Below are 27982 nucleotides of genomic sequence, written 5' to 3' on the forward strand. Positions count from 1 at the left end.
GGGGCTGGGTGTTACAGGCTCTGCACTCTCAATGTTTGCATCCTACCTGACAGGTTGTTCCTACCAGGTGACATGGAGGGGATCTGTGTCGGAGCCTCGCAGACTGACTACAGGCGTTCCACAGGGTCCGGTTCTGGGTCCTCTGCTTTTCTCCCTGTACACGACAACCCTGGGTTCTGTTATTCGCTCACATGACTTCTCTTACCATTGTTATGCTGATGACACCCAGCTGATCTTGTCCTATCCTCCCTCTGACACACAAGTAGAGACATGCATTGCTGCGTGCTTGACTGACATCTCGGAGTGGTGGTGACACACCAACCGAAGCTCAGTCTGGACAAGACAGAGCTGATGTTCCTCCCGGGGCAAGGTTGCCCGCACTGAAACCTGGCCATCACCATCGAGAACACTGTGGTGACGCTAACTCGGACTGCGAGGAATCTGGGTGTGATCCTGGATGATCAACTGTCATTTGCTGCAAACGTTGCATCGGTTGCTCGCTCCTGCAGATTTGTCCTCTATAACATCAGGAGGATTCGCCCATTCCTCACCAACGAGATGGCACAGGTGCTCATTCAGGCTCTGGTCATCTCCCGGCTGGACTACGGAAACTCCCTCCTTGCTGGCGCCCCGGCGTCGGCCATCAAACCTCTGGAGCTTGTTCAGAAAGCTGCAGCTCATCTGGCGTTCAACCGCCCTAAGTTCTCCCACACAACTCCCCTTCTCATGTCCCTACACTGGCTCCCAGTAGTTGCTTGCATCCAGTTTAAGACTCTGGTGCTAGTCTACAGGGCAGTGAAAGGAACAGCTCCTTCCTATCTCCAGGCCATGGTCAAGCCCTACAACCCCGCCTGACCAAGTCGCTTTGGATAAAAGCGTCGGCTAAATGACTGTAATGTATCCAAAGGAATTGAATCGAGTGCAACTGGACTTGGTATATAGTTGCACTCCATTCAATTCCTTTGGATAACCATGACCTGGATGAATGAGAACATTCACAGACAGACCATAATGTAATGTAATGTAATATAATGTATTGAACTGTGGGTAGCCAGTGTAGACTGAAGAGGTCACTTAGATGAGTGATGAAACGTTTCTGTCAATAAACGTGTCCAGATGTACTGATTCAACATTCTTTGATTTTCTTACCTGGATTATTGAGCATGCATCAAGACATGACATTAGGATGTATTTTTCTTTTTCTTCTTTGTCTCATGTGTTTTTGCTATGTTTATTTCTGTTATTGTTCACAGTAGTTGAGTTTGTATTGTGCAGCACAACTTGCGTTGAATTTGAACTATACAGTACAGTGGGAATTGAGCTTGAATGTATAGTAGCTGGATTAATTTAAGAGTAGAGGACATGAAGAGTGGGGTAATTGGCCAAGTAAACTTGGGGAGAAAGGAGGAAAAAAAAGATTAGGTGAGCAGGGGTAGGAAAAAAAATAAATGTATACTTCCTCCTACTCCTTTTCGAACGTGTAATAAATAAGCTGGTGATGAAAGGGTTTGATGTGTGGATTTGTTGATCACTTCCGGTTATTGGCTTCTTATTTGCATCTTCGAAAAAAATCATCATTCTGTAGTGGTTATGGGGCTACATAATGTAATGGTGGAAGGAATAAATGGTGCACGTTGTGTAGCCGAAAGAGAAAGTTGTCACGACTCCTGCTTGAGCTCCTCTACAATTCATTCATTCATCCAACATCTCTCTCTCTCTCTCTCTCTCTCTCTCTCTCTCTCTCTCTCTCTCTCTCTCTCTCTCTCTCTCTCTCTCATTTATTGCAAACTCTAAGGTTGCAATAATATTCTGAAACTGGACAATAACACCTGTATATTTCGCATGTGCAAAAAAAAAATGCTGACTCTGGTTAGTGCGACACAGACTATTTATCTAGTAACAGACTGAAGAGCAAAATAGAGACTGAAATTGTGGAAGAACAAGCTGGTTTCCGAGCCGGAAGAGGAACAGCTGATCTGCTAGGCGTATTAAAAGTCCTCATTGAGAAGATTAATGAATACAGTGAAAAAGAGGGGTACATAGTTTCCACAGACTACAGCAAGGCCTTTGATAATGTAAGTCATGCGAAACTCCGCCACAACGGAGAATATGGGCCAAGCTGCTGCGCCACACTCCTTTCCAGTAGATGGCGGTAACGAGCACATAAAGTGATATTTGCCAACCGCTACAGACTCAAGAAGGAGGAAGAAAGAGACGGAAAAAGAAGCATTTTGCGCACGCCCACAAGTTACTGCGAGAGAAAATGGCGTCGGTGGCCATTTCCACGGAGGCTAAAAAAATAGCAGATTTGCGCGTTATAGATCTTAAATCTCAGCTGAAACAACGGAACTTGGACGCGTCCGGCGTGAAAAGTGTTCTCATCGCCCGACTCAAACAGGTACGTCAAGCTGTGAGCGCCGTGTTTTGTGTTTTAAGGGGATCGTTGCGGGCGACGCAACGGTAAACCCCGACGTTAACGAGGCTTGGGCTTGGGCTATTTGCTGCAGACGAGCCACAAAAAAAAAATCTCTTAAAAACAGGTTCCTTAACCACCCCGGGCCTGCGGACTACTCATGAGGCGTCGTTGCCTTGTGGTTATTATAGTTTCCTAAAAATTTTCCAAGTACGTTTTTCCAAAGCGGGGTCATTCGCACCGTGAGGATGGCCGCAGTCTATACACACATATAAATACGGACGCACGCGCGCGCGCGCACGCACACGTCACAATAAAGCGGTCCCGTCCTCTCCTGCGTGAAATAAATCCCGGATATTTCCGAGCTGAGGCAAGCTAGAGATGCTTATAGCCCCGTGTTTTTGTGACTAAAGACGATTAATGTGAACCGGCCATCCATGTGGCCCTGGTTCGGCTGAATGGGGAAGAAACATGGCGCCAAGGCTTACCTGACGACAGGGCTTGGGACGTATCCCAGCCTTGGCTTTAGAACGAGAGGCGGGGGGGAAGATGGAGGAGACGGGAGGAAGATGGAGGAGACGGGAGGAAGATGGAGGAGACGGGAGAAAGATGGAGGAAGATGGAGGAGGCTTTATTGATCCCCGCTGCGGTACAGCAGCGGCACAGCGTGACCGTGCGTCAATAGCCGCCGCCGCTCGGCAGGCGGGCGGCGATGGTGCGCACACGTGATGGATGTTGCGTTGCGTCGAGCGTTACTTGCTGGTGTGCACCGAGCGGGGCTGAACGTGGGCGCATCTTACTGGTTGCGTTCGCGGGTTGAAAGAAGAAGGATTTAATGAGCATATTGTTGAAATGCAGTGCGTTTGCAGACCGTGTTACGAAGGTTTTGAACTCAAAAGTTCACACACGCACACACACACACACACACATGCCAGGGGTGTATCAGCACACAGTCGTACTGCGAATGTTCGTTATGGGTCTTTGCAGCGTTGTTTTAACCACTGCACGTGTGGAACTTTTGTGTGTGTGCGTGTCTGTGTGTGTGTCTGTGTGTGCGTGTGTGTGTGTGAGATTTAATTTAAAACTCCCGTGTCGCCGACCCACTAAGCATGCGCGCGCGCCACGGGCAGATTTCCGGTGATGCGGCGCGGCGCAGCCTCGTAGTCGCGGCAAACGCAGATAATACACTGCTGGAACATCCGGGACAGCTCGTTTTCTAAACCTTCCTTCCGGCTAAGTTTTTCTAGGTGCAGGTGGGAAAGCCTCGTCTTCCGGACTGCAGCACTGTACTGCCACCAGCAGCCTGGCCAGCTGATGTTAAAACCATGCACCTCCTAACGAGACAAAAACAAACTGATATTTAAACGTCACACCGTCCACTTTCTCAAACCCCAGCTGTTCCAGATGTTCTTCCGCTGAGCTACTTCAATGCAAACCGTTAATAAGAGGAGCTGAATGAAATTACTAAAACGTTGGGGGAGGGGGGGGTCTCACAAAAAAAATGGTAGCTTGAGGTGAAAGGTTGATGTGTCAATAAGAGAATGAAATGCTGAAGAGCAGGAAAGTATTCAAAGTTAATTTTCTAAATGCTGCACCTTGATGGATATTAATTTTAGAATAGCGTTTTTTTTTTCTCCCTACGGCACCACGCAACTGCCGCTGTGGGCTATGCGTCGCAAATTGTGGTCGGTCACTCGTGGACGACTTGACGGGGATGTTTAGTAGGACGGCTTGCAACTCACATCATATGCGCCGTGGGTCTGGACGGTTTCGTGCTTGTTTATTTCCATCCGTCCATTATCCGAGCCGCTTATCCTGCTCTCAGGGTCACTGATGCTGGAGCCTATCCCAGCAGTCATTGGGCAGCCGGCAGGGAGACACCCTGGACAGGCCGCCAGGCCAACACACACACACACACACACACACACACACACACTCATTCATTCCTAGGGACAATTTAGTATGGCCAGTTGACCTGACCTACATGTCTTTGGACTGCGGGACGAAACTGGCGCCCCTGGTGGAAACCCACACAGACACGGGGAGAACATGCAAACTCCACACAGAGGACGACCCCCGAGGTTGGAATACCCCAGGGCTCAAACCCAGGACTTTCTTGCTGTGAGGCGACTGCGCTAACCACTGTGCCACCGTGCCGCCGCTTGTTTATTTATTTGAGTTTTTTTTGCACAGTCCTAATGTGAAGCTGCTTTTGTGAACACAAGTACAGTTTAGTTTCTAAATGCTGCACCATAACGGAAGAAAGCAGTTCATGTGGATACAACATTTATTGACAGATAACGTTTCATTGCTCATCTAAGTGACCTCTTCAGTCTAAACTGACTGCAGATATCCTCACCCGTATAAACCTAATGGATGTTTATGTTAGGTTTTTTTGTTGTTGTTTTTTTTTTTTTTTTTTTTTTTTTTTGGGTCATCATGTCCACATTACTAACGATCATTTCTATAAATGACCTTATGTGTAAATATCTTATTAATGCATCAACAGTCATCCCCATAATATTGTCACATTATTGATATTGAAATATTCAGTGTGTTTGAGCCCAGGGGTAGTCCAACCTTGGGGGTCGTCCTGGGTTGTCCTCTGTGTGGAGTTTGCACATTCTCCCGTGTCTACATGGGTTTCCTCCAGGTGCTCCGGTTTCCTCCCACAGTCCAAAGACATGTAGGTCAGGTGTGTGTGTGTGTGTGTGTATGTGTGTGTGGCGCCCTGTGATGGCCTGGCGGCCTGCCCAGGGTGTCTCCCCGCCTGCAGCCCAGTGACTGCTGGGATAGGCTCCAGCATCCCCATGACTCAAAGCAGGAAAAGCGGTTTGGATAATGGCTGGATGGATGGATGGTAGCAGATTTATTTTTATTAACATTTAAGTTTTAGTTTTTTATTAGTAGGTTGCAGCATTATTGACAGACTTTTTATTGAAGAAAAAGATCCATACCTTATTTTTTTTCCGTAAATCGCTGTTTAATGACAAAAGAAGCCATTTTATGTTGTTTTTTTTTCCTTGCTGTACCGAAAACATACCAAACCGTGACTTCCAAACCAAGGTATGTACTGAACCGTGATTTTTGTGTGCTGTTACACCCCTAACACACACACACACACACACACACACACACACACACACACCAAGCATGAATCAGAATTCTTTTATTGGCAAAGTATTTTTGCACATACAAAGAATCTAGCTTAGTTGTTGCTTTTGTACTTGTTAAAGACATAATAAAACACAATATAAGGCAATAAAAACCGTATATAAAAAGAAACAGTATATACACATTTGGGATGTTCATAATTGACCGTTTAACCATCCATCCATCCATTATACAAACCGCTTATCCTGCCTTTTAACCACTAACCGATAATAAGAATTTGACCGATTAATACTGTCAGTTAAACAGCTAAAAATATATATATATATATAAAAAAAAGTAATTAAGAAAAGTTTGCTGCATAGGAAACGAAAAATAGGCTATACATATCAATCAACTCATGGGGGCATGTTGACACATGCAACCAACCACACGTGCCTACAATCGTATTTCGCTGTGGCTGAGCAAAATGAAGCGAGCAAAAAGACCATTTCGACCAAAAAAACGACGAGGTTATTTGTAAAATATGCAATGCAGTACTGAAATATAGCATTACTACTAGTACAATGCAATACCACTTGCAAAGGAAACATCCACAAGCGTCGGGTGATGGGGCACAACAGACTTTGGCCTCCATGTTAGCAGGGAGAAGGTAAGATGTGCGGCGGTCTGAGGAGATATCTGTTCAGTGGTGGAGAAAGATTTTGCCCATCAGCGTGGTCTGTGACGAAGGTTTTCAACAGCTACTGGGCTATATTGAGCCTGAATACCAAATCCCATCAAGACTGACTATTACCCGTTGAATTGAAGCCCGTTTTGCAGAGGAAAAACAAGCGCTTAAAACAACTTGCTAGCACTAAGTTTGTGGCTCTTGTGAATGACTGCTGGAGGGCACTCACAATGGAGAGCTACGTGACAGTTACATGCCACTATTTCGATGAGGACTGGCAGGTTAAATCGGCCGTCCTATTAACACAGAGAATGCCAGGCAGACACATGGCTAACAACCTCACAGCTAAACTAATTGATGCGGTGGAGACTTGGGGACTTACTGGGAAAGTGTCTGCGTGTGTCTATGGCAATGCACGTCACATCGTTGCTGCTAACGCTCCCGGACGGGTGAACTGGGACTCAGTTGTGCATACACTGCAGTTGGGGATAAATGATGGATTTAATGTGTATGTGCATCGAGTTATTGTTGCAGCCGAGCGGCTTGTCAGGCACTTCAACCACAGCACCCCTGCATGCGAGGCACTGGAGGCCAAAGGAACAAATGAAACTTCCGAAACACCAGCTCATCCAGTCATGCAAAACTAGATGGAATTTGGTGTGCGACCTGTTCGCAAGACTTCTTGAACAACGATGGGCAGTCACAGCTGTTCTGTCCGACTGAACAGTAACAAAGCTGCAAGAAGCCAGAAGGCTTGAGATCCTGGATGAATACTGGCAGACAATGGAGGGGATTGCGCCTGTGTTGGGAGACTTTAAAATGTGTGACCACCGTCATGTCCACAGAAAAGGAGGTGTCAATTTCCAACATTTACCCCATCACCTTCAGTCCTCCTAAACACACACCTGATGAGAGCTGAGGATGACGGACAAAGAGTGACAGAGTTCAAGGCGACGGTTCGGCAGCCCTTGAGTGACTGCATGAAGGTAAGCTATTTCATTTACTGATAGGGTTAATATATGCCTGTGTATTTTTAAAATAGCCCAGGAGATATTCAATTATTATTAGCCCAAGTATATTACTATTACTAGCATGTATTGTTACTATTAGCCTGTTACTATCATTGACAGTCTGTTATGAATTAAGAGGGACATTAATTGGGCTATATTGTTCACCACAGTTTGACACAGATGAATTGGTGGCCAAACCAGCGCTGATCGCCTCTGTCCTGGACCCTCACCATAAACATCTCCCTTTCTTTGCACCAGGGGAAAGAGAAGCCACAAAAGCAAAACTTGTGGAAATCTGTGCTACTGTGGAAGTGGCCACTGAAGATGATGAAGATGAGCCTGGCGTTGGTGCTATGGCAGGAGATGATGAGGCAGCTGACGCTGTGATTGCAACTATGCCAGTCCTCTGCGAATAGTACACATTGCCATTGTAACTCTAGTTAATGGTGATGGCAATTTGCATATGAAATCAATCATATTTTCCGGTCGTTATGCCACTATTGATTATGAGGGTGGGGATACCTGTAGTCGGTTGAGACTGAAGAGGTCACTTAGATGAGTGATGAAACCGTTCCCTCAATAAACATTGTCTAGATGAACTGATTCACCTTTCTGTGATTTCCTTCAGTGGATATTGAGTATGCATAAAGACAGAGCAATGTGGTTCTAAATTTAGGTGATGCATAACAGTTCATATTACCATGTATTCTTTAACCTTTGTTTTCCATCAGAATCAGTAAAGTAATACTTGTGTATTACAAACAGGTTGATACAACATTAATGTTGGTTCCCAAGTCGCTATACTAGGTAGCGAGTATGTTGTGCAGCTTGGCAAACTACAACCAAACTTGTTTGCAGTCTATCCTACATACCTCAAACTGATCCACCAGCATTACCAGGCATTGGAAGACATTTTAACTTTCTTAAATTCCTTTGATTTGCTGCTGACAACCACAAAAGGATGCCTATATACCACGCAAGTGAAATCACCACAGCTGAAGACGGCATAGTGCGATTCAAAATGTCCGACAACAAACTCGTTGCATCTGTTTAAGTACACGCCATCGACAACTACTGATGATATATCTGGGTCTTGAAGGGTTATCCCATTTTATAGGGGAAAGTTTCAACCACTATCCCTTGTAGCTCTGTTCCGAGGGGTAAGTCGAAAAGCAAGGGGCACTTGAAAAAGAGGGGTAGGGATAGAAAATAAGAAATTAGATTGGGCCAGAGTCTTGCTCGCATATGCTGCTGGAGTGCTGCTCTGTAGCACCACTAGCGGCTCTTAGCGCAATGTTACCGCAGCCAATCGGAGCTAGACATCAGTCTCTTGAGGGAAACACTTGTTAGTTATCGGCATGTCGCTTGCCCTGTCACATTATGGTTGAAATAAAACATAGATTAACAATATGCCAACTTGTATTTGTGCATCTCTTTATTGTGATTGTGTATAGGCCTACAATCATAAATCCCCACTGAAGCAAGGGGTTCCAGTAAAAATGCAGCCCAATTCGCCCAATAGGGCTCATTTGAGTTCTACAAGTCAATAATTCACTCAGACAACCTCCAGACTAGTCGACTTGGAAAAAATTAACTTTTGCTCATTCCTAGAAGAAGCTGGTTGACCAATTATGTTCCCATTGCAGACCTGGATGGTGTCTACATGTTAGTCCACTGAAACCAACTCGAAGCCTTTTGAATCTTAAAGTGGCTGTGTGTAATGTCTCCTTTACTGGAGGATAATATGACAAGTAATTGCCAGCAGAGATTTCTGAGTGGTAGTGATTCCTACAGATAGTGGCAAACATGCTGGGTATCGGCTACCTGTTCATATTGGCTCATTCTTGCTTCCTTTGATTTGTTTTTCCATATTATTGAACGATAGACATCAGGATTCAAAAAGAGACACAAAGCTCCCAAAGAGTTGGCGGTATACATATTTTACTTTGTTGTCTTTAAGTATTTAGTCGATGCTTATCTCCCAACTACCTCTGTACTTGTTTGGACCAGCTCAGACGTTAGCTTGGACTGAACATTCTGGCAATTGGCATGTCACTGAATGTTGCTCGCTAACATTTTTTGACCTGTTTGAAGTGGACCTGAGTTGAGATGATCAAGCAATATGCTGACTATTTTATTTGAGATTGGTTCTTCCTGCAATTTCAGCCTCAGTATCAAGGAAGGGTCCCCTCCAAGGTACAATTTAATGAATCTGTCAGTAGGTGGATAAGCTAGCATATATTTTCTGGTCAGACTGTTGAAAACAAGACAAGCAGTTTGGATCAGGTAATGAAGATTGATGTCACCTTTCTGGACGTACATTCATACAGAAAAGATTAAAGAGGTACTAATCATTTAAATGTTGTTTTTTGAGCTCTAATTGAATGACTGCGGTGATGAAACATCAATCCCCCTGCATATGATATAGTCACCTGTGTGCACCTTCCTCTTTTACGTTGATGAAACATCAATGCAGGTGTTAATATTGACATTTCTTAACAAGTGTATAATAATGGGCATTTCATGGGTTGAAAATGGCTCAACACGCCATCTTCTGTTTTAAATCAACCCTGAACCTTGCAAGGCCAATGCTGACGTAGAGTAGACCAGTCGGGACGTATCTACATAATAATAAAAAAAAAAGTGTTAACGCCCTCTAATCAGAGGTGGACGACCCACCTCCCTCAGCCCCCAAGTGTGTCTGAAACCCGCTCATCATCCAATTCCAATATATGCTATGCAATATATGCATATGTGGAATATATGCATCATTCACAGGAGTTTATTCCCTAACCTTGTGCCTGCATTACATTTTCTACCTACCTTTTGAATTTCTCTCAATTTACAGTTATAGTTATATTATTTCATCCTTTTCAGTTTTGGCACAACTTGTGCTTTTGATGGCTGTAGAGGCACCACTGGACAACTGGATCGGTCAGGCTGGACTTGCTCCGCAGCTAGGGGAGCAGTCACCCGCGTATATTCACTGCCAGAAAGCCGCGGCCCGTGTCGCGAGGCCCCTTTCCGTCTGCAGTGCATTCACACCACGGTGATCGGGGTGTCTTTGCGAGATGGTCTCCGATGCAGTGCCAGAGGGCGGGCTGGTGGGAGAGGACTGGGTACGACAGTGTGGGATGGCGAGTCGTGGCAGGCTCTTCATGTGGTCCTCCCCAGCTACTCCTGCCCCCATGCTCCTGCCTCACACGTCCAAGTCCTCCCTGTCCCCCATCTCGGCCTCATGCCCACTTTTTAGCATTTTTCAAAATTATGCAGTGGGTGGAGTTAGGCTCAGACCTGGGGAGAAGTTACACTTTAAATTGTTATTCACTTTCAGCAAGGCTAACTAAATGTGCTCTTTACCTTAGGCTATTGAAGATGAAGGTGGTGACCCAGAAAACATTGAAATACAGCTTTCACTAGAACCACCAAATAAGAAGAAAACCAAAGGTAATTTTTCATGATGATGAAATGGTTGTGAAGATGGTTGGCGTGAGAAATATTTTTCTTTTTCTTTTAAATAAATTTGACCATTTTTCCTTTAAGGAAGGAAAACGGATACTGACACTGATAATATGAGTATGGTGGAAGAAGACTCTTTCTCCAAGGTGAATATAGATTGATTCTTTTATTTGATTTTTATAAAATGTTTATATCCAGCTCGAAAATGGGTTTGGTGTGATTTTTAATTTTTGCTTGTGATCTGAGAATGAGTGATAGAATGAGCTGATAGGTGTCAACAGGCATAAATGCAGCATATGCTTTCATTTTATTTAGTTGGATATTAGTAGGGTTGTCATTGCTTACTTTTAACAAATTTGTCAAGTGATGAAATTGTCTGATTTGCTGGAATTGCTTTGTTCAAAAGCAAAATATTTAACCTGCGGTGGTGTTATCAAGTGCAGCACCAGATGCTGCATCGAGGAGAGCCAGTATCACTAATTCACCTAACAAACGTTATGTTAAAGTATTTATTTGTTTTACACGAACTTACGATTGCTGTCAAAGAAACTGGTTACCCAGAGACTGGAAGTTGGTCTACACAAATTACCTTTGATTCAGAGGTGATTTGAATTGGTTTAAACTGACAGTCTGCATAAACAGTTCTGTGCAGTATGAATAATTGAGAATATAAGCATCTTCAATCACAGAGAGTAGAGGACGATAGCATAACAAAAAAATGTATGAAGTTGGCAAGATCTTAGGCTAACATGTTAGCAAACTGTTACGTACTTAAGTCATTAGGAAATAGAGCAACACCACTGTCAATTTTGAGTCCTCTACAGATATCCAGTTGAAAAAATGTTCTTACACTTCGGCCACTGTTTAGACAGGAAGTGAGGGGTGAGTGGCTTAGTTGTCAGTATGTGTTTTGTAATACTGTAACACTGCTGTCTGACATCTAGTGGTAAGAAATATCAGTTAATGCAGTTTTTACTTATGAGATATCATGACAGAACAGACTTCAGATAATCTTGAAAAATCATGAGATAAAAGATTGGTGAATTTTTACTTTTGGTCACCTAAACATACTCATTGACCAATACTTCTGGTTAGATTCTACATTTTCACAGACTTCAAATTAGTATATTGGGTTTGATTGGATCATTAGCCTTTTTCTTGCAGAATAGGTACACGTTTGGCTGGTTTCCTTGCTTTGCAAAGGCTTTTTTTTTTAGATTCTGATTCCTACTTTTTAATCACAATAATGGCATGTATGGGTTTTCTGTAGGATGGCGTTAAGAGTTAGCCTGATGCTACTATTAAATCTCAGTGATAAAACATAGAATGCTGGTATTCTCATGGGTCAAGTTGAACTTTCCTTGCTGTCCCAACTCTTGAATCCACATTGTTTTCTCATATTTACATTAGAACGGTTTCTCTTTTCAGGAGACGGAAGAGGATGAATCAGAAAAAGGTATGTCTGTCGATAGAGTAATGTAAATGGCTCAGTGTAAGAATTTTATTGGTGGCATTTTTAAAATGAGAGAAAAAAAACCCAGTGTATTGCATGGCATGCATCTACTGGATGCATCGCTATCTGGTTCACAAATTGGTATAGGGCCTTAAGGACACATTTTAAGGTCATTGATCATTCCTGCTGGATTTGGAAGACCTGCTTTATTATATTCCTTAAACCACTACAATCACTGAAGTAGCTCAAGGCCTACACTACTGCTTCAAAACGTTTTCCTAAAGATGCAAAGGCCTCACGTCAGATGCCACAGTCCAGCTCCAGAAAAGACCTGGATTGACTAAAGAGGGCATCCATAAGGGTGCGTCAGCTGCCTGCTACATGAATGGAACATTGGCATGATATGCACAGTGAAGAACTCACCAAAGATCATGGCTAAGAGACTTGGCATGGGCAAACCGTTGAAGCCAGATGGACATTGTTATATCCAGTTGACGGGAGGAGATGCAGAAGTGTTGATGTCATGGAGGATGGCACTACTTGCCCCCGAATTCTGAAATCTGTTGATTGAACCAGAAATTGATGACTGAGCTTAAGGAACTGAAGATGTACTGAAGATTTTCATAAAGACTAACTTGACGTACCGTATCACTGACTGGCTGAACACTGTGAATGGGAATGCATTTTCTTTGCAGAAGAAATTGACTGAACTGATGCCATTTCCCCCTCATGCAAACTTAATCCCTTGGTTTCCTCTGAAGAAATTCTGGGCCCTTGAGAAGCCATATGGAACTGTGCCCTCATCGATATGGAATGTGACTCAAATATGTTGAAATGAAGAATGCTGCCTCACCCACCATTTACAATGAGGAATGTGTGTTATGTGTCTTCATGTGGTTGCTACGCCCTCGATAACCACTAATCCTTTATTTGCTTTCTATTCTTTTTTTTCAGGTGAAATAACATACACCATGTCAATGTTAAAAGTTGTTTTTTGCCATGTTTATCCTCATTAAATCCCTCAGATGTAACTGATACAGATGATGGTACTCGCGAAAATTCTAAGCCTCCACCCAGTGAGGATGGCCTCGCTGAGGCCGAGGCCGATGCCGAGCCAGAGTTGGAACCTGCGATGGCGGCTGAGGCTGACTCAGAGCCTGAGCCCGAGATGGAGGCTGAGCCAGAAGCTGAGGTGGTGGCTGAGCCTGAGGTGGAGGCTGAAGTGGGCGAGATGGACGCCGAAGCCCTGAGTTCCTCTAAAGAAGCTGAGGACGATCACCTATCCGTCTCAATCCCCAATGAAGATGCCATCACACTTGATGTGGATGGTGATGACCTCCTGGAAACAGGTAAACATGTGAAACTTCCAGATCCAGAGGCCGTGAAGGGCACCGATGAACCAGAGGCCTCTGCTGAGATGGTTCTCAAAGATAACACAAAGGAGGAAGAGATGGAGGGCCATAAGAAAGATGACGGATCCAAGGTGGACCCTTCGAAGAAAGAGAGCCGGGACGCCTTGAAGAAAGCTGAAACGGGAGACAAAGAAAAGGATTGTGGGAAGAAAGGCCCCTCTTCCTCTGGGGCATCAGGTCAAGCAAAGAGGTTTGTCTTTCTATGTCAGTTCTTTGATACTACTACCAAGTTCCAGCTCACTAAGAACGCAGCATTGTGGGTAGCCTCAAGATTTTTATATTTTTTTTTTTAAATTTTTGTTCCTAAAGGAAAATGTTCACTGAGCTACCTAATCCTGCCATTTACTATAATTTTATTTTTCTGAAGTTGGTTAAATTGTTGCATAATCCAGGAGACGAAAAACACCTGTTACTTTCACCTTTCCAGCAGTTTTAATGCCATTTCCAGTTTCTACGCAAGGCATTGTAAAAGAGCAGTAGACCGTGTGATGTCAGAGTTTTTTATCAGAAATGATTCGCTGTGAAGTTGATCACACTTCTGAAGATTTCATTGGTCCAGGGAATAAATTGGCTGACAAGCTGACCCATCTCTCCAGCGGAAAAGCAATGAACGAAGCCTTTGAGAGATTTTTCCAAATCCACGCCTTACCGATGGGATTTTCTTTCTTTCTTTTTTTATTACTTTTTTGGTTGTTTGAAAGGTGCTGAATGTGTTTGGGTCCATGTTCGTCTTCATCGGTTTCTGACAGGGTCTTCATTTACTTGCACTCATTTCTTCTCTGTTTATTGTTGCAACATTTGTTTGTAGCTCCTCAAGAGATCGAGATGGTAAAGCCGCAAAAGATGAAAAGGGTAAGGAACACCAGACTAAAAGCTCCTGAGAGCAATTGGGGGGGGGGGGTATTTTCTGTTTTGACACTAGCCAATATTTCTGAATTTGACTTTTTGAAACCTCATCCTAAGGAGGTATCAGCAATAGCAGCACCAGCAGCTCTTCTCGTAACATATGGGTGAGCGGCCTGTCATCCAACACTAAGGCAGCTGATCTAAAGAACCTCTTCGGCAAATATGGAAAGGTAAATGGAAAAAAAAAAGGTCTTTGCATTTCTATTTGTTGGCGCCTGAGGCTGACAACCTGTTTGTATTTTGACGTTAGAGTACACTTAATTCAAATTAACAATTTTTTTTTTTAGCAACAGTTTCTGATTCACCTTCACAAGAGAACAGATCCTTTCATTGACTTTTTTTTTTCCCCATCTACCACGCTATACTTAGTCAAGCTTTTTTTAATGAGGTAAATTGCCTATTGTCAAACTTAATTTTCCTACAACCACTAATGAGATACCCTGGGTAAAGACACTTGAGCCTTGGTAGCCTTAGAGCCCAAGAATTTAATCTAAAGTATATGGGCTACCAGATCATGAAGGCAAACTGAAAACAGGAATAATATTACCTCGTGCAGCAGTAGTAATCTTAGATTTGCAGTTTTAATTTTTGCTCCAGGTTGTATGCTTATCATATGCCATTCTAAGGAAAAAGGGGCTCAGAAGGAGTCCTTTAGGATTTTGCAACGCAATAGAAAGTCTCTTCTTTCGTTCCGGTAATTTTATTTACAGAGAGGTCATGTTCTAGACTATTTGCATGAAGCTCTTTTTTGCTTGCCACAAGGTTTTCAGTGCAAAGGTGGTGACAAATGCACGCAGTCCTGGTTCAAAGTGTTACGGCTTGGTGACAATGTCCTCCAGCGCCGAGGTAGGGCGGTGTATCTCCCACCTGAATCGCACAGACCTCCATGGACAACAGATATATGTGGAAAGGGTAAGCTGGCCAGCAAACCTCAGACCATCGAGGCTCTATGCTGGGATGGGTGGGGTTAACCGATTAGTCGTTTAAATATTTAGTAATATGGGGGGCCTCTGTAGCCAAAAGGTTACAGTGCATGCCACATGGTCGCAACCACCGCGGGCTCAATTCCAGCTGGCGATCTTTTTTGCGTGTCATCCCTCTCTCTCACTCTTTCTTTTCCTGTCTGCCTCTTCACTGTCGCAGTCTAATTAAATGGTAAAAAAATACAAAAACTTTTTTTTTAGAGAAAGTATTTAGTAGTGTGTTATATGATGTAAAATATACTAATTGATGAAGCGAAAATAATTTTTGTATTAAAGTAATGTTTAAGTTTCAACAGAAAGTTGTGACTTAAAATGTCAATCTCAGATTTCCACTGTCCACTAGTGGCCTATCGTTGATGCGTCTCTGTGGTTGGTCCACCAGAGGGGATATTCTGCCTTATCCTCTCTGGTAGGCAAATCACTGCTGACTGAAGTAAAATGGGTCAGTTCATGGTTTATATATATACATCTTGATGTTTTGTTGTGGCATAAAAAGAAACATACCAACGCCGCTTTTTAAAGTGCAAACGTTTTCATGAATTGAGAGTGAGCTAAGGTGGCATAGCATAAGTCAGATTTTGATTCTTACGAGTTTAAGATGTAAACTAAATTGATGATCAGGAAGTTGAAGGAGAATTTTGCATGTCAGTTTGTAAGTAAGAACTTCTTATAGGAGCTGTCGGTGGCTGCCGATTTTTGGCAAAATTTTAAATTTCTTATTATATGTCAACAGTTATCGATAGTACTCAAAAAGAATAAGACGTTTGACTTGAAATGAAAAAAAGCCGTCGTTGCTGTAAGGGGCAGGCGCTAAAACAACGACATCCAATCAAACGAACAACCAAGTCAAATGAATGGAATGAGCGAGCTGTCTATCAAACCCTCAGTAACACGCGTTTGTTATGTCCGACCACAGACGCGTCCTCTTCATCAGACGCACCGATAATGCTCTCATCGAAACTCTACAAAACAACATAATTGATAAGAAGTTATGAGTTGTAGGCCAAAAGCATTGTGTCAGTGTGTCACAGATGGAATAAGATAAAATCGCCACAGGTATATATCTTGCTAGAGCTAACTAGACACATAACGTTAGCTATTAACCAACGTTAGACATAAATCGGTCAAGTTACTGCAGCAGTCAGTTTTTGACGAAATTTTCACTAATAACAGGCTAGCTTGACAGCTGTGAGTGCTAACAATAGCCATGTTCGTTGTTTATGTTCATTATAATAATAAAGTTAGTTTTCTCTTACGTGTGGGACATCCATTCAGTACAGCTAATTCGGCTCCGCTCAGAATGATGCTTGTCTCAGGTGAAATGCTTTCGCTTCAGTCAGCTGGTGTGTCCCGTGCGTGCATGTGTTTTCGGGGCATGGCTTTGGAGGCATCCTGATGCTTTCTGATTGGGAAGGGCAGTGTCGAATTCGGTTTAAGGATTTGAAAATATTTCGACAAGTTCTGCCCAAAATCAACGGCCGCCTGTTGGTCCTTTAAGGAATCTGAAATGGCACATTGGCAGGAAGCATTGTGGTGGTGCTCTGCAAATATTTTATGGGCTGCAATCTGCTTATGATCTGTTTTCTTTCTGTAATTGTTTCTAAGTAAATGGTAGGCTATAGAAATTAACTCCTGAGTTATTCTCAGAATATCATAACCTGAATATCATAGCAAAATGCTTCTGCAATTGAAGACAGTTCATATGTTCACTCTGAACAATGTCTCACCTCACTTGTGCGAGCTTTAAATTTGGAAATAGAACCAAACAAGACATAAAATTGCCAACAACACTGAATGAATATCATTTAAATTGACCATTATCGCCAGTTTATTTATATTGGCATTGGTAATCTACTACTACTACTTTGGCCGCTCACCACAGCGGATCATCCGTTTCCATCTCTTCCTGTCCTCTGCATCTTCCTCTGTCACACCAGCCACCGGCATGTCCTCTCTCACCACATCCATAAGCCTCCTCTTTGGCCTTCTTCTTTTCCTCTTCCCTGGCAGCTCCATATTCAGCATCCTTCTCCCAACATACCCAGCATCTCTCCTCCACACATGTCCAAACCATCTCAAACTTGCCTGTCTTGCTTTGTCTCCAAACCGTCCAACTTGAGCTGTCCCTCTAATATACTTGTTCCTTATCATGTTCTTCGTCACTCCCAGTGAAACTATTAGCATCTTCAACTCTGCCACCTCCAGCTCCGCCGCCTGTCTTTTCATCAGTGCCACCATACAACATAGATAGATGGTCTAACTACCATCTTGTAAAGCCTCCCTTTAACTCTTGCTGGTACCCTTCTGTTGTAAATCACTCCTGACACTCTTCTCCTCCCCGCCCACACTCTCTTTACCTCTCTTCAGCACTCTGTTATTTTGAATAGTTGACCCCAAGTATTTAAACTCATCTGCCTTCATCACCTCTACTCCTTGCATCCTCACCATTTTGCTGTCCTTCCTCTCATTCACGCCATATGTATTCCGTCTTGCTCCTACTTACTTTCATTCCTCTTCTCTCCAGTGCATACCTCCACCTCTCCAGGCTCTCCTCAACCTCTGCACCCTACTCTCGCTACAGATCACAATGTCATCTATGAACATCATAGTGCATGGAGACTCCTCCCTAATCTCGTCCCTCAACCTGTCCATCACTATTGCAAACAAAAAAAAGGGCTCAGCTGATCCTTAAATCCATTTGTCATTCCAACCGTACATCCCACCACTGTCACACCGACCTCATACATATCCTACACCACTCCTACATACTTCTCTGCCATTCCTGACTTCCTCATACAATACCACACCTCCTCTCTCGGCACTCTGTCATATGCTTTCTCTAAATCCACAAAGACACAATGTAACTCCTTCTGGCCTTCTCTATACTTCTCCATCAACATTCTCAAAGCAAACATTGCATCTGTGGTGCTCTTTCGTGGCATGAAACCATACTGCTGTTCAGTAATCATCACCTCTTCTCTTAACCTAGATTCCACTAGTCCTTCCCATATCGTCATGCTGTGGCTGATCAGCTTTATACCTCTGTAGTTGCTACAGTTCTACACATCACCCTTATTCTTGAAAATCGGTACCAGTATGCTTCTCCACTCCTCAGGCATCCTCTTACTTTCCAAGATTGCGGATTGTGTACACAGTCTAGTTAAAAACTCCACTGCCATCTCTCCTAAACACCTCCATGCCTCCACAGGTATGGCATCTGGACCAACTGCCTTTCCATTCTTCATCCTCTTCATAGCTGCCCTCACTTTCTCCTTGCTAATCAATCGCACTTCCTGATTCACTCTCCCCACATCATCCAACCGTCTCTCTCTCTCATTTTCTTCATTCATCAGACTCTCAAAAGTAGTCTTTCCACTTCTCAACACACTCTTGTCACTTGTCAGCACATTTCCATCTCTATCCTTGATCGCCCTAACCTGCTGCACATCCTTCCCAGCTTGGTCCTACTGTCTAGTCAATCGGGACAAGTTCTTTTCTCCTTCTTTAGTGTTTAACCTCTTATATACTTCACCATACGCATTTTCCTTTGCCACCTCTCACTTCGCTTTAGCTACATCTCCTTGTATTCCTGTCTATTTTTGTCATCTCTGACTATCCCACTTCTTCTTTGCCGACCTCTTTCTCTGTATACTTTGCTGTACTTCCTCATTCCACCACTAAGTCTCCTTGTCTACCTTCATCTGACCAGATGACACACCCGAAATACCTTCCTAGCCGTCTCCCTCACTTTTTTCCCAGTGGTTGCCCAGCCATTCAGCAACTCTTAATTCCTTAAGTCCTCCCCTAACTCCACACAACAGTCTTCCTTCTTCAACTTCCACCATTTGATCCTTGGCTCTACCTTCACTCTCTTGCTGGTCTTCAAAGTCATCCTACAAAACACCATCTGATGCTGCCTAGCTACGTTCTCCCCAGTCACCACCTTGCAGTCTCCAATCTCTTTCAGATTGCGCCTTCCTACATAAGATATAGTCCACCTGTGTGCACGTTGCTCCACTCTTATGTCACCCTGTGTTTCTCCCTCTTGAAATATGTATTCATCACAGCCATTTCCATCCTTTTCACAAAATCCACCACCATCTATCTGTCCTTCCACATTCCTCTCCTTGACACCATACTTGCCCATCCTCCTCATCACCTCTGTTTCCTTCACCAACATGCCCACTGAAGTCCGCTCCAATCACCACTCTCTCTCCTTGGGTACACTCTCCACCACTTCATCCAACTCACTCCAGAATTCTTCTTTCTCTTCCATCTCACACCCAACTTGCGGGGCACATGCGCTGATAACATTCATCAACATACCTTCGATTTCCAGCTTCATACTCATGACTCTGTCCGACACTCTCTTCATCTCCAACACACTCTTGACACGTACTCTTCCTTCAGAATTACCCCTACCCCATTTCTCCTCCCATTCACACCATGGTAGAAGAGTTTGAACCCACCTCTGGATTTTCCTGGCCTTCCAGCCCTTCCACCTGGTGTCTTGCACACAGTATATCTACCGTCCTTCTCTCTGTCATATCAACCAGCTCTCTCCCTTTACCAGTCATAGTGCCAACATTCAAAGTTCCGATTCTCACCTCCACACTCTTACCCTTCCTCCTCTCCTGCTTTCTCTGGAAATACCTTCCCCTTCTACTTCTCCTTTGCCCAACAGTAGCATAGTTTCCACCGGCACCCTGTTGGCCAACAGTACCGGTGGCGGTCTTTGGTAATCCGGGCCTGGACCGATCCGGTATGGAAAAATTATTTATGATCCGCATATTTGATTTGGCAAAGGTTTTATGCCAGATGCCCTGCCTGACGCAACCCTCCCCATTTATCTGAGCTTGGGACCGGCAGGCTTGTGCATCCTCAGTGGCTGGGTTCAATCTTAATGGGTAATTGGGTAATGTCTAACTTCAGTAATAACTATTTTATAGGAAACCAGAACATTAATGCATGTTTGTTCCTTTGAGCGTGACTCATATGGACGAGCTGGATGAATAACTTGAGTGAAGCGTGCACACAACCTTTTAAACCCATCTACATTACATCAGTTTTGTTGCTTTATTTTCTTAGACTAGTTGGTTAACCAGTTACATAATTGTTGTTTAAATGGACTCAACATTGAATGAAATGTTCATCCCTTGTTCAGTGGTTGCAATGTTTACTTTTAAGTTTATTGCTGAATTTTTGTTTTAGATAATCTTGTGTGCTCAGGTTCACTACATTTTATTCTACTGCAGATATGCATACATATACTGAGTGGTGTTTCGTTTTAGGTCAAAAGTGATCCTTTCAAAAAGGACCCCTCAAAGAAGGAAGCAGAGGACAAAACCAATTCCAGCAAATCGAGTGACAAACGCAGCAGTACAGGAGGAAAGATAACCAACAAGTGGGTGAAGGGTGGGGCTCAGCAAAGTCTATTCAATGTTGTAAGTTGATGGAAGAATAAACCCTTTGATTTTTTCTTTTTCTTTTCTGAAGAGCCCAACTAGCTTCCAAAAAAGACGACAAGACATCGGACAAGCCTTCAGAAAAGGACAACAAAGATTCATCTAAGAAGCAGGAATCTAAAAGTGGAAAATCTGAGGCTTCGTCTTCCGGCTCAGGCCAAGATTCTACCAAGAAGGATGAGAAGAAACATGGGCGTAGGTTTTCTGGTTCTTTGGGTTTCCCTTTATTATTTTGGGGTCAGTGGAGTTAAGAGAAGAGAAGAGCTTGTTCCATACCCTTGTCTTTATTTTTAGGGACAAAGAGCCCAGGGAAAATGGTGGTCATAGATCATGCTAAAGGAGAAGCGAACCTTGGCAAAATGAGACAGCCCTTCAGAAGAGGACGACACTTTGACAAAGTAATTTGTATTTCGACGCATAGCCCTCTTTTTTTTCTTCATTTCATTGTCATTAGGGGTTGCTAAACAGGATTCTTCTCTTTTCAGTCTGCTTTCCCCAACACGAACACACAGCGCCGGCCCAGATGGTTGATTCCCCCTGAAGAGGTATTGAACGGTTCCCCCTCCCCCCAGACATGAGTCGTGCAGGTTTCTTTATTGTGATTCATTCTAAAAGGCTTTTCTTCCCTTACCAGTTTGAGATGATGAAAAGAGAAGGGCGACCTTTCCTCAACAAGGGAGGCAGCAAAGATATCCTTCCATTTGAGAAGATGAAGGAGCAAAGAATGCGTGAACGACTTGCTCGCCTGGAGCGTGTCCGCAGAGCAGAGGAGTTGCGCAGGTACTTGGCAATACCAGACGAATGTTTGTTTGGGTCGGTCGAACAAAGTTCGATTGGTGAGGTTGCACCTTCATGCAAACATGACTGTTTTTTTTTTAACCCCTGTTCTCAGGCGACGTGAGATCGCAGAGCAGGAACGTCGGGAGCGTGAGCGGATCCGCCTGCTTCGAGAGCGTGAGGAGAGAGAGAACCTGCTCCGTGAACGACAGAGGCTTGAGATGGAAAGGCAGAAACTGGAAAGGGAGCGCATGGAGAGGGAGAGACTCGAGAGAGAGAGACTTCGTATAGAGCAGGTACCATGAGAGTTGAACCCACTATTCATCTTGTAGGTCTCACATGAACTGTGATGAACTTACTCTGAATTAAAAAATGTAAAAGAGTGATGCACCACACAGCTGCTTAGGAGAAAATCTTTTCTTTTTCTTATGGCCGGGGGGGAAATGCACATTACCATCAACCCCCTCCGAATTGTTTACATCATATAGGGGCATCAAAGGTGGCGAGACCCATGTGATGTAGGTGTCATGTTTGGTCCAGCAGGGTAGACCAATAAAATATGAGGCAAGCAGAAAGGTGACATGCAGGGGTTGGCCAATTAAACTCTCTGGTACAGGGCGTCTGGGTGGCATGGCGGTCTATTCCATTGCCTACCAGCATGGAGATCACCGGTTCTAATCCCCGTGTTACCTCCAGCCTGGTTGGGCGTCCCTACAGACACAGTTGGCCGTGTCTGCGGGTGGGAAGCTGGATGTGGGTATGTGTTCTGGTCGCTGCAAGAGTACTTCCTCTGGTCGGTCGGGGCGCCTGTTCAGGGGGGAGGGGGAACTGGGAGGAATAGCGTGATCCTCCCACGCACTACGTCCCCCTGGTGAAACTCCTCAATGTCAGGTGAAAAGAAGTGGCTGACGACTCCACATGTATCGGAGGAGGCATGGTAGTTTGCAGCCCTCCCCGGATCGGCAGAGGGGGTGGAGCAGCGACCGGTACGGGTCGAAAGGGTGGGGTAATTGGCCAGATACAATTTGGGAGAAGGGGAGGATATAGAGAAGAGATAGTAAGAGAATAAACAGCAGTTATCGATCTCACGAAGTTGACTCCCATGAAGACAGAAGCCGGAAACAGCTGGCAGTGCCGTCAGAAACCAAAGTCCACTGATTTTAGAAACCAAAGTCAGGGTTAAGGGGTGTCACGGCCAGACTTGATTTAGGCAGCAGTGATTCTAGCCAGGTAATTGTCATATAAAAAATAAATGAATGCTATTTAACTGGGTTTGAAAACTGCTGTGCAGTACAGCCGCTTTTCATAGAACCGATGTCAAAATAGTCGTTTTTTAAATGTAGTTGCACAAAAACAGCCACTTTCTAAATGTAGTTGCGGTCCAGCCAAATACTAGGTTTTAACCTAGTCTTGTTTGTTTGACTTCTTGGTATTGGTCTGTTAAAGGCGACTAAACAGGATTTGGTTGTTTAGCTCCTGATTAGTAGACTTCAGTGACACAATAGCATGAACAGTTTGGAAAAGTGAAGTTCAATCGCTGTGGAAAAATCTCAACACTGTCAGGAGCGACGTAAAGAGGCAGAGCGACTCGCCCGTGAACGAGAGGAGCTACGAAGGCAGCAGGAGCAGCTCCGCTATGAACAGGAGAAGAGAAACAACCTCAAGAGAAGCCGCGATGTGGATCACAGGTACATAAAGGCCATTTCTACATTTTCAGTTGCACACAAAACATTACATCTGCCGGTCCCTCCAGAACTCTGTTGTTTTTGTGCTCTGAAGTTCCCCATGAAATCAACTCGGTTGTCTCAGTGCCACTCTGGCCTGCTGTCCCATGTAGACATGGTCACCCATGTACACCCGTCAGGCAAATTTTGATGTGTGGTTTGAATGTTCTAGCCGCAGGGATGATCCCTACTGGAACGGAAATAAGAAGATGCAGCCTGAGACAGAGGTTCGCCTGAACCAGGGCTCTGATTACAGTCGCCAGCAGAACCGCTTCACCAATTTTAGTCCAAGAGAGAGAGGCCGTTTCCCAGAGACTACCACTGAGCAGCCCAACAACTATGACCGGTACGGTCGTCTTCTGACTGACAGAGCAAACTTTACCTTCAGTGAATAAACATCGGAAGTTTGAAGTCCTTTTGTTTCCTCGTCTCCGTCTTCTTTAGACGTAATCGCTTTGATGGTGAGCCAGATGCAAAGAAAAGTCGGCCTGCCCCGCCCAGAGATAATGCTGGGTTCGACCGCTACCCCAAGAACTTTACGGCAGTCCGCCGAGCAGAGCCACCCCTGCATCCGCGGGCCGACCTCCGAGACACCGACCGCAGGGACCGAGATGAGCGACGGCCTGTGCCTGTGTCTGAGCGTTCCGTGGGAGCCAGGGTGGCGATGCCGGCCATGTCACACACCCGCTCCCCCAGAGACTCGGGGCAGGGAGGGTGGAAGAATGAAGGTGGCGTCAATACCAACAAAGGAGACATGCGGTAAGGATTTTCAAAGTCCATTATTGTGTTAACGTTTGTAGTCCTACACATGAGATGAAGGAAAAGACTTGTAACAGTTAATTCAGCATGTCTTGATGCATGCTCAATAATCCAGGCATGAAAATCAAAGGTTGAATCGGTTCATCTGGATACAACGTTTACTGACAGATACATTTTATCACTCAACTAAGTGACCTCTTCAGTCTTAGGGCCCTGACACACCAGGTCGGCCATTGGCCAATGTTGGGCTGTCAGTGAGCGTCTGTGACCCTAGTTTTTTGGTGTGTCCCGCACCATCGGCACTAGTCGGACCCGTTAGCAGGTTTTCGGCTGATTCAGCATGTTGAATCGGCAGAGCCCGTCAGTGAGAGCGATCACTCTTGATTGGCTGTTCAGCTTAGCGAATCAGTGCAGAACGTACATGCTAGTTTGGCCGTCGACTGTAGTCTTTGCAGTGTGTTCAAGTGCTGCTTTTTGGCCCAGACAGCAGGCGACGTGAGGCGACGCAACAGTCGGCCTTCGTGTCCGCTAGTCGGTTTGATGTGTCTGGGCAAACTGACTGCAGGTTTCCCAACCCCTTAGAAACAATACAGCTGCATAACGACCGAAACCAACGATCAGTTTCATATGCAGATGTGGGTGTGACCATTAACTGGAGTTTCAAAGGACATGTGTACTATTCAGAGGATTTGGGAATGTTTGTTATCACAGCATTGTAAGATGGCGACAGATGTACTCTCAGGTTAATTCAGCAGTATCGCACAAATGCACCTGTAAGTGGCAGCATCATTGCTGTGTGAGTCTAATTGTGGCCCAAAAAGCAAAAGTGTTGAGGCTTTCAAAATTGGACTGAAATTGAGATGTTACTATTTTCTAATACTTATTATGTTAAGACAATTGAGAACAGTTACTGATAAAGGTATTAAAAGGATAATATTTGGGGTGTCTGGGTAGCGTAGCGATATATTCTATTGCTTACCAACATGGGGCTTGCCGGTTCAAATTCCCCGTGTTACCTCCGGCTTGGTCGAGCGTCCCTACAGACACAATTGGCCGTGTCTGTGGGTGGGAAGCTGGATGTGGGTGTGTGTCTTGGTCGCTACACTAGCGCCTCCTCTGGTCAGTCGGGGCGCCTGTTCTGGGGGGAATAGCGTGATCCTCCCATGCGCTACATCCCCCTGGTGAAACTCTTCACTGTCAGGTGAAAAGAAGCGGCTGGTGACTCCACATGTATGGGAGGAGGCATGTGGTAGTCTGCAGCCCTCCCGGATCGGCAGAGGGGCTGGAACAACAACTGGGACAGCTCGGAAGAGTGGGGTAATTGGCCGGGTACAATTGGGGAGAAAAGAAAAGGGGGGGGGGTCCAAAAAGAAAAAAACAGGATAATATATATCATTTACAAATAAAATTTTACTGATGGTTTTATTATGCCGTCTTAAAGGTTTGTAGACATGAAAAATTAGATCATATTTAATTTTGGTCCGACTTAAAATATTGATCAGTGCAAGTCTGGTGTTCTGTAACATTACCGATATAGAAGTTTTGTGTTGGGTTGCACAACCATGAAGGTTTATTTGTGTGTTCATTTTTTATATCATTCATTTCTTTTATTTGACCTCAATTCACCTAATATTGGCTCTTTATTTTGCCTCCTCATGGTGTTTTCCGGTGTTGATCTCCTGCCTGTGCTGGCGGCGTGTGGTGCAGGGCCGGCGTACGGATGCGTCCAGAGAGATCAGGAAGAGACGGCCCCACCCTCAGAGGAGGTGCTGCAGCCAGCCGAGGGAGGAGCAGCTTCGGTGATCGAGATGGAGGAAGAGCCATGGGGATGGGTGACCAGGTCAGCACACCTTGTGGAAAACCTGGAGATTTATAGACGAGTTTTCCAATCATAGTGAACACCAGGAAAATGACTAAATTAATCACATGTTCTGGAAATGTTGTTGGGGTAATGGGTGATTGTAAAATAAGGCTGAAAAGTCATATTTTTACCTGCTGACATGGCATATTTTTACTTGTATTGTTATCACTTGAGATGTGACATCAGTGTGTGAGGTTTGGATGGTATGCTGCAAAATCCATGTAGAGACTGTTGAGACCTCCACTGATGATTAATACTAAATAATACAACCTTCGGTCAGCAAGCCTGACATGGATATCCAAAAGTCAAGAAAAATGTCCTGAAAAGGGGATTTGTTGATAAGGGTGGGACCCTGTGCTCTGCTTCACCTCCCTACTGTATTTCATATGTGAAGCGATCAACCGCTAGAAGCGAAGAGAGTAAGGTTCTGGATAGATTTACAATCCAGAGCGAGACTCATGTTGTCCATCTCTCCACAGCCTTTTGGCTCCAGCCGGCAGGTGGTGGTGGAGCGTCACAGTAGGGATCAGGGTCCAAGGAAGGACTGGCATGGCGGAGCGGCTTCTCAGGGAGGGAGCTTCACTGACGGCCGCAGGATGGGCGACAACCGCAGCGGCACCATGATGGCTCCACATTCCAGGTATTACCACCATAACATAAACAAGCCCGAGACCCTTTTCAGGTGTCCCAGACCTGGACTTGACTTTTTCTCTTTTTTTTCCAGCCACTCCTCATCTGGAATGAGCCGAATTGTCCAGATCACCAACAACTCTGTGTCTGCCGGCGGCAACGTCGGAGGATTTAAACCCTTCAAAGCGGCACCACGGCGATTCTAACTGCACCCATATTTGCCCATACTGTACCGGTATGGAGACAATAAAAGCAAACATAAGACCTTTTCTTTGGTTATTTTGTGAATTTTGACCATTTTAAGATTTGTAGCCACAGGGTTCATATAAGAGAATGTTTTTTACTTTGTATAGATGAGTGCTTACCTCTATGTAGGGTTTTCCTGACAGTTCAGCTGTGAAGCAACCCTGTGCACAGACATTTTACTTGTACTGAGGAGGACTTTGTACAGCCTGGTTGTTTTGTAACAAGTTTTCATGTGTTATGACGTCTCACCACCTCCTGCAGATGTTAAGTCAGGTATGTAGATTTTCAGTAGCTCCGTGTGAACATTTAAGTCCTTTTGAAGTTAAATGATGTTGTGTTCTACTTCCCTGTCTCACTGGTCGTTTTTCTGCTGTATGGTTATCAGAGGATAAGAGCGATTATGCACTCAAATCTGGGCATTTATTCTCTGTGCAAAATCTTTTATGAAGGATAAAGCGACATATTTTGACACATGTAATCGGGGTGGAACACATGCTTGCAGGTTCCATGGTCTTCGTAGTTGCCAAATAGGTTGACTCGGATCACAAGCTCGTAAATACCCCAGTATATCCCCCATGCAGTCAAGAGTTCAAGGGTAAACTTGGCTTGACTACAGGCTTTTTGGTTTTTGTTCAAAAATGGAGATATGCTTTGCCCTGAAGTGCAGCTTGTGGTTGTCTTCGTTCTGCTCACACCAGCAGACGGTTTTAGAGTGAAGATGGTCAAAAGCAAGTATTGTGGTTTTCATGAGCAAATATGGCTGCATTATGAACTCAAGTCTAACCAGTGGTGGCTGGCCAGTACAGGGCGCTGGGGCGCCGCCCCCTTCAAAGATGAAAATCTACTTAAAACGTGTTAAATATAATTTAGTTGTATAATGCAAATAATGATGAAATAAAAGTGTTTTCAGTCTATGAGCGCCTGTCAGCAGCATTTAATGGTTCAAATGGTGTTTGGTTGGTTTCTGTCTGAATACATATACTTCCTGGGTGAGGGGCGCCGGCCAAACCATACCTTATGTAAGCCCTCAAACGTGTGGCGAGCAGGTGACCTGAGGCTGCCGTCTGATTGGTTTCTTCAGATTTTCCAGGGGGCGCAGTTCT

The 27982-nt window shown here is 44.5% G+C and overlaps 1 protein-coding gene across 1 annotated transcript; it reads left to right on the forward strand.

Annotated features, from left to right (window-relative positions):
• Positions 1–2263: 2263 nt before the first annotated feature.
• sltm (SAFB-like, transcription modulator) lies at positions 2264–27784 on the forward strand. Its single transcript, XM_056278384.1, has 20 exons — positions 2264–2398; positions 10570–10651; positions 10748–10809; positions 12092–12119; positions 13142–13718; positions 14337–14380; positions 14492–14604; positions 15197–15346; positions 20709–20821; positions 20914–21077; positions 21177–21280; positions 21368–21427; positions 21517–21662; positions 21775–21955; positions 23223–23347; positions 23556–23729; positions 23828–24142; positions 25850–25982; positions 26483–26643; positions 26728–27784. Exons 1-20 carry the CDS (start codon positions 2264–2266, stop codon positions 26837–26839), a joined length of 2979 nt encoding a protein of 992 aa, XP_056134359.1. The 3' UTR covers positions 26840–27784.
• The last annotated feature ends 198 nt before the right edge of the window (positions 27785–27982 follow it).

The sequence above is a fragment of the Lampris incognitus genome, chromosome 4, assembly GCF_029633865.1.
Source record: "Lampris incognitus isolate fLamInc1 chromosome 4, fLamInc1.hap2, whole genome shotgun sequence".
In the NCBI taxonomy this organism is placed as follows: domain Eukaryota; kingdom Metazoa; phylum Chordata; class Actinopteri; order Lampriformes; family Lampridae; genus Lampris; species Lampris incognitus.

Bases quoted from the DNA above. Each gene is read 5' to 3' on its own strand.
- sltm (XM_056278384.1), top strand. From the start codon at position 2,264: ATGGCGTCGGTGGCCATTTCCACGGAGGCTAAAAAAATAGCAGATTTG. The intron at 14,381-14,491 runs GTAAGGAACACC...CCTCATCCTAAG, and splicing joins AGCCGCAAAAGATGAAAAGG to GAGGTATCAGCAATAGCAGC. The intron at 21,663-21,774 runs GTACTTGGCAAT...CCCTGTTCTCAG, and splicing joins AGAGCAGAGGAGTTGCGCAG to GCGACGTGAGATCGCAGAGC.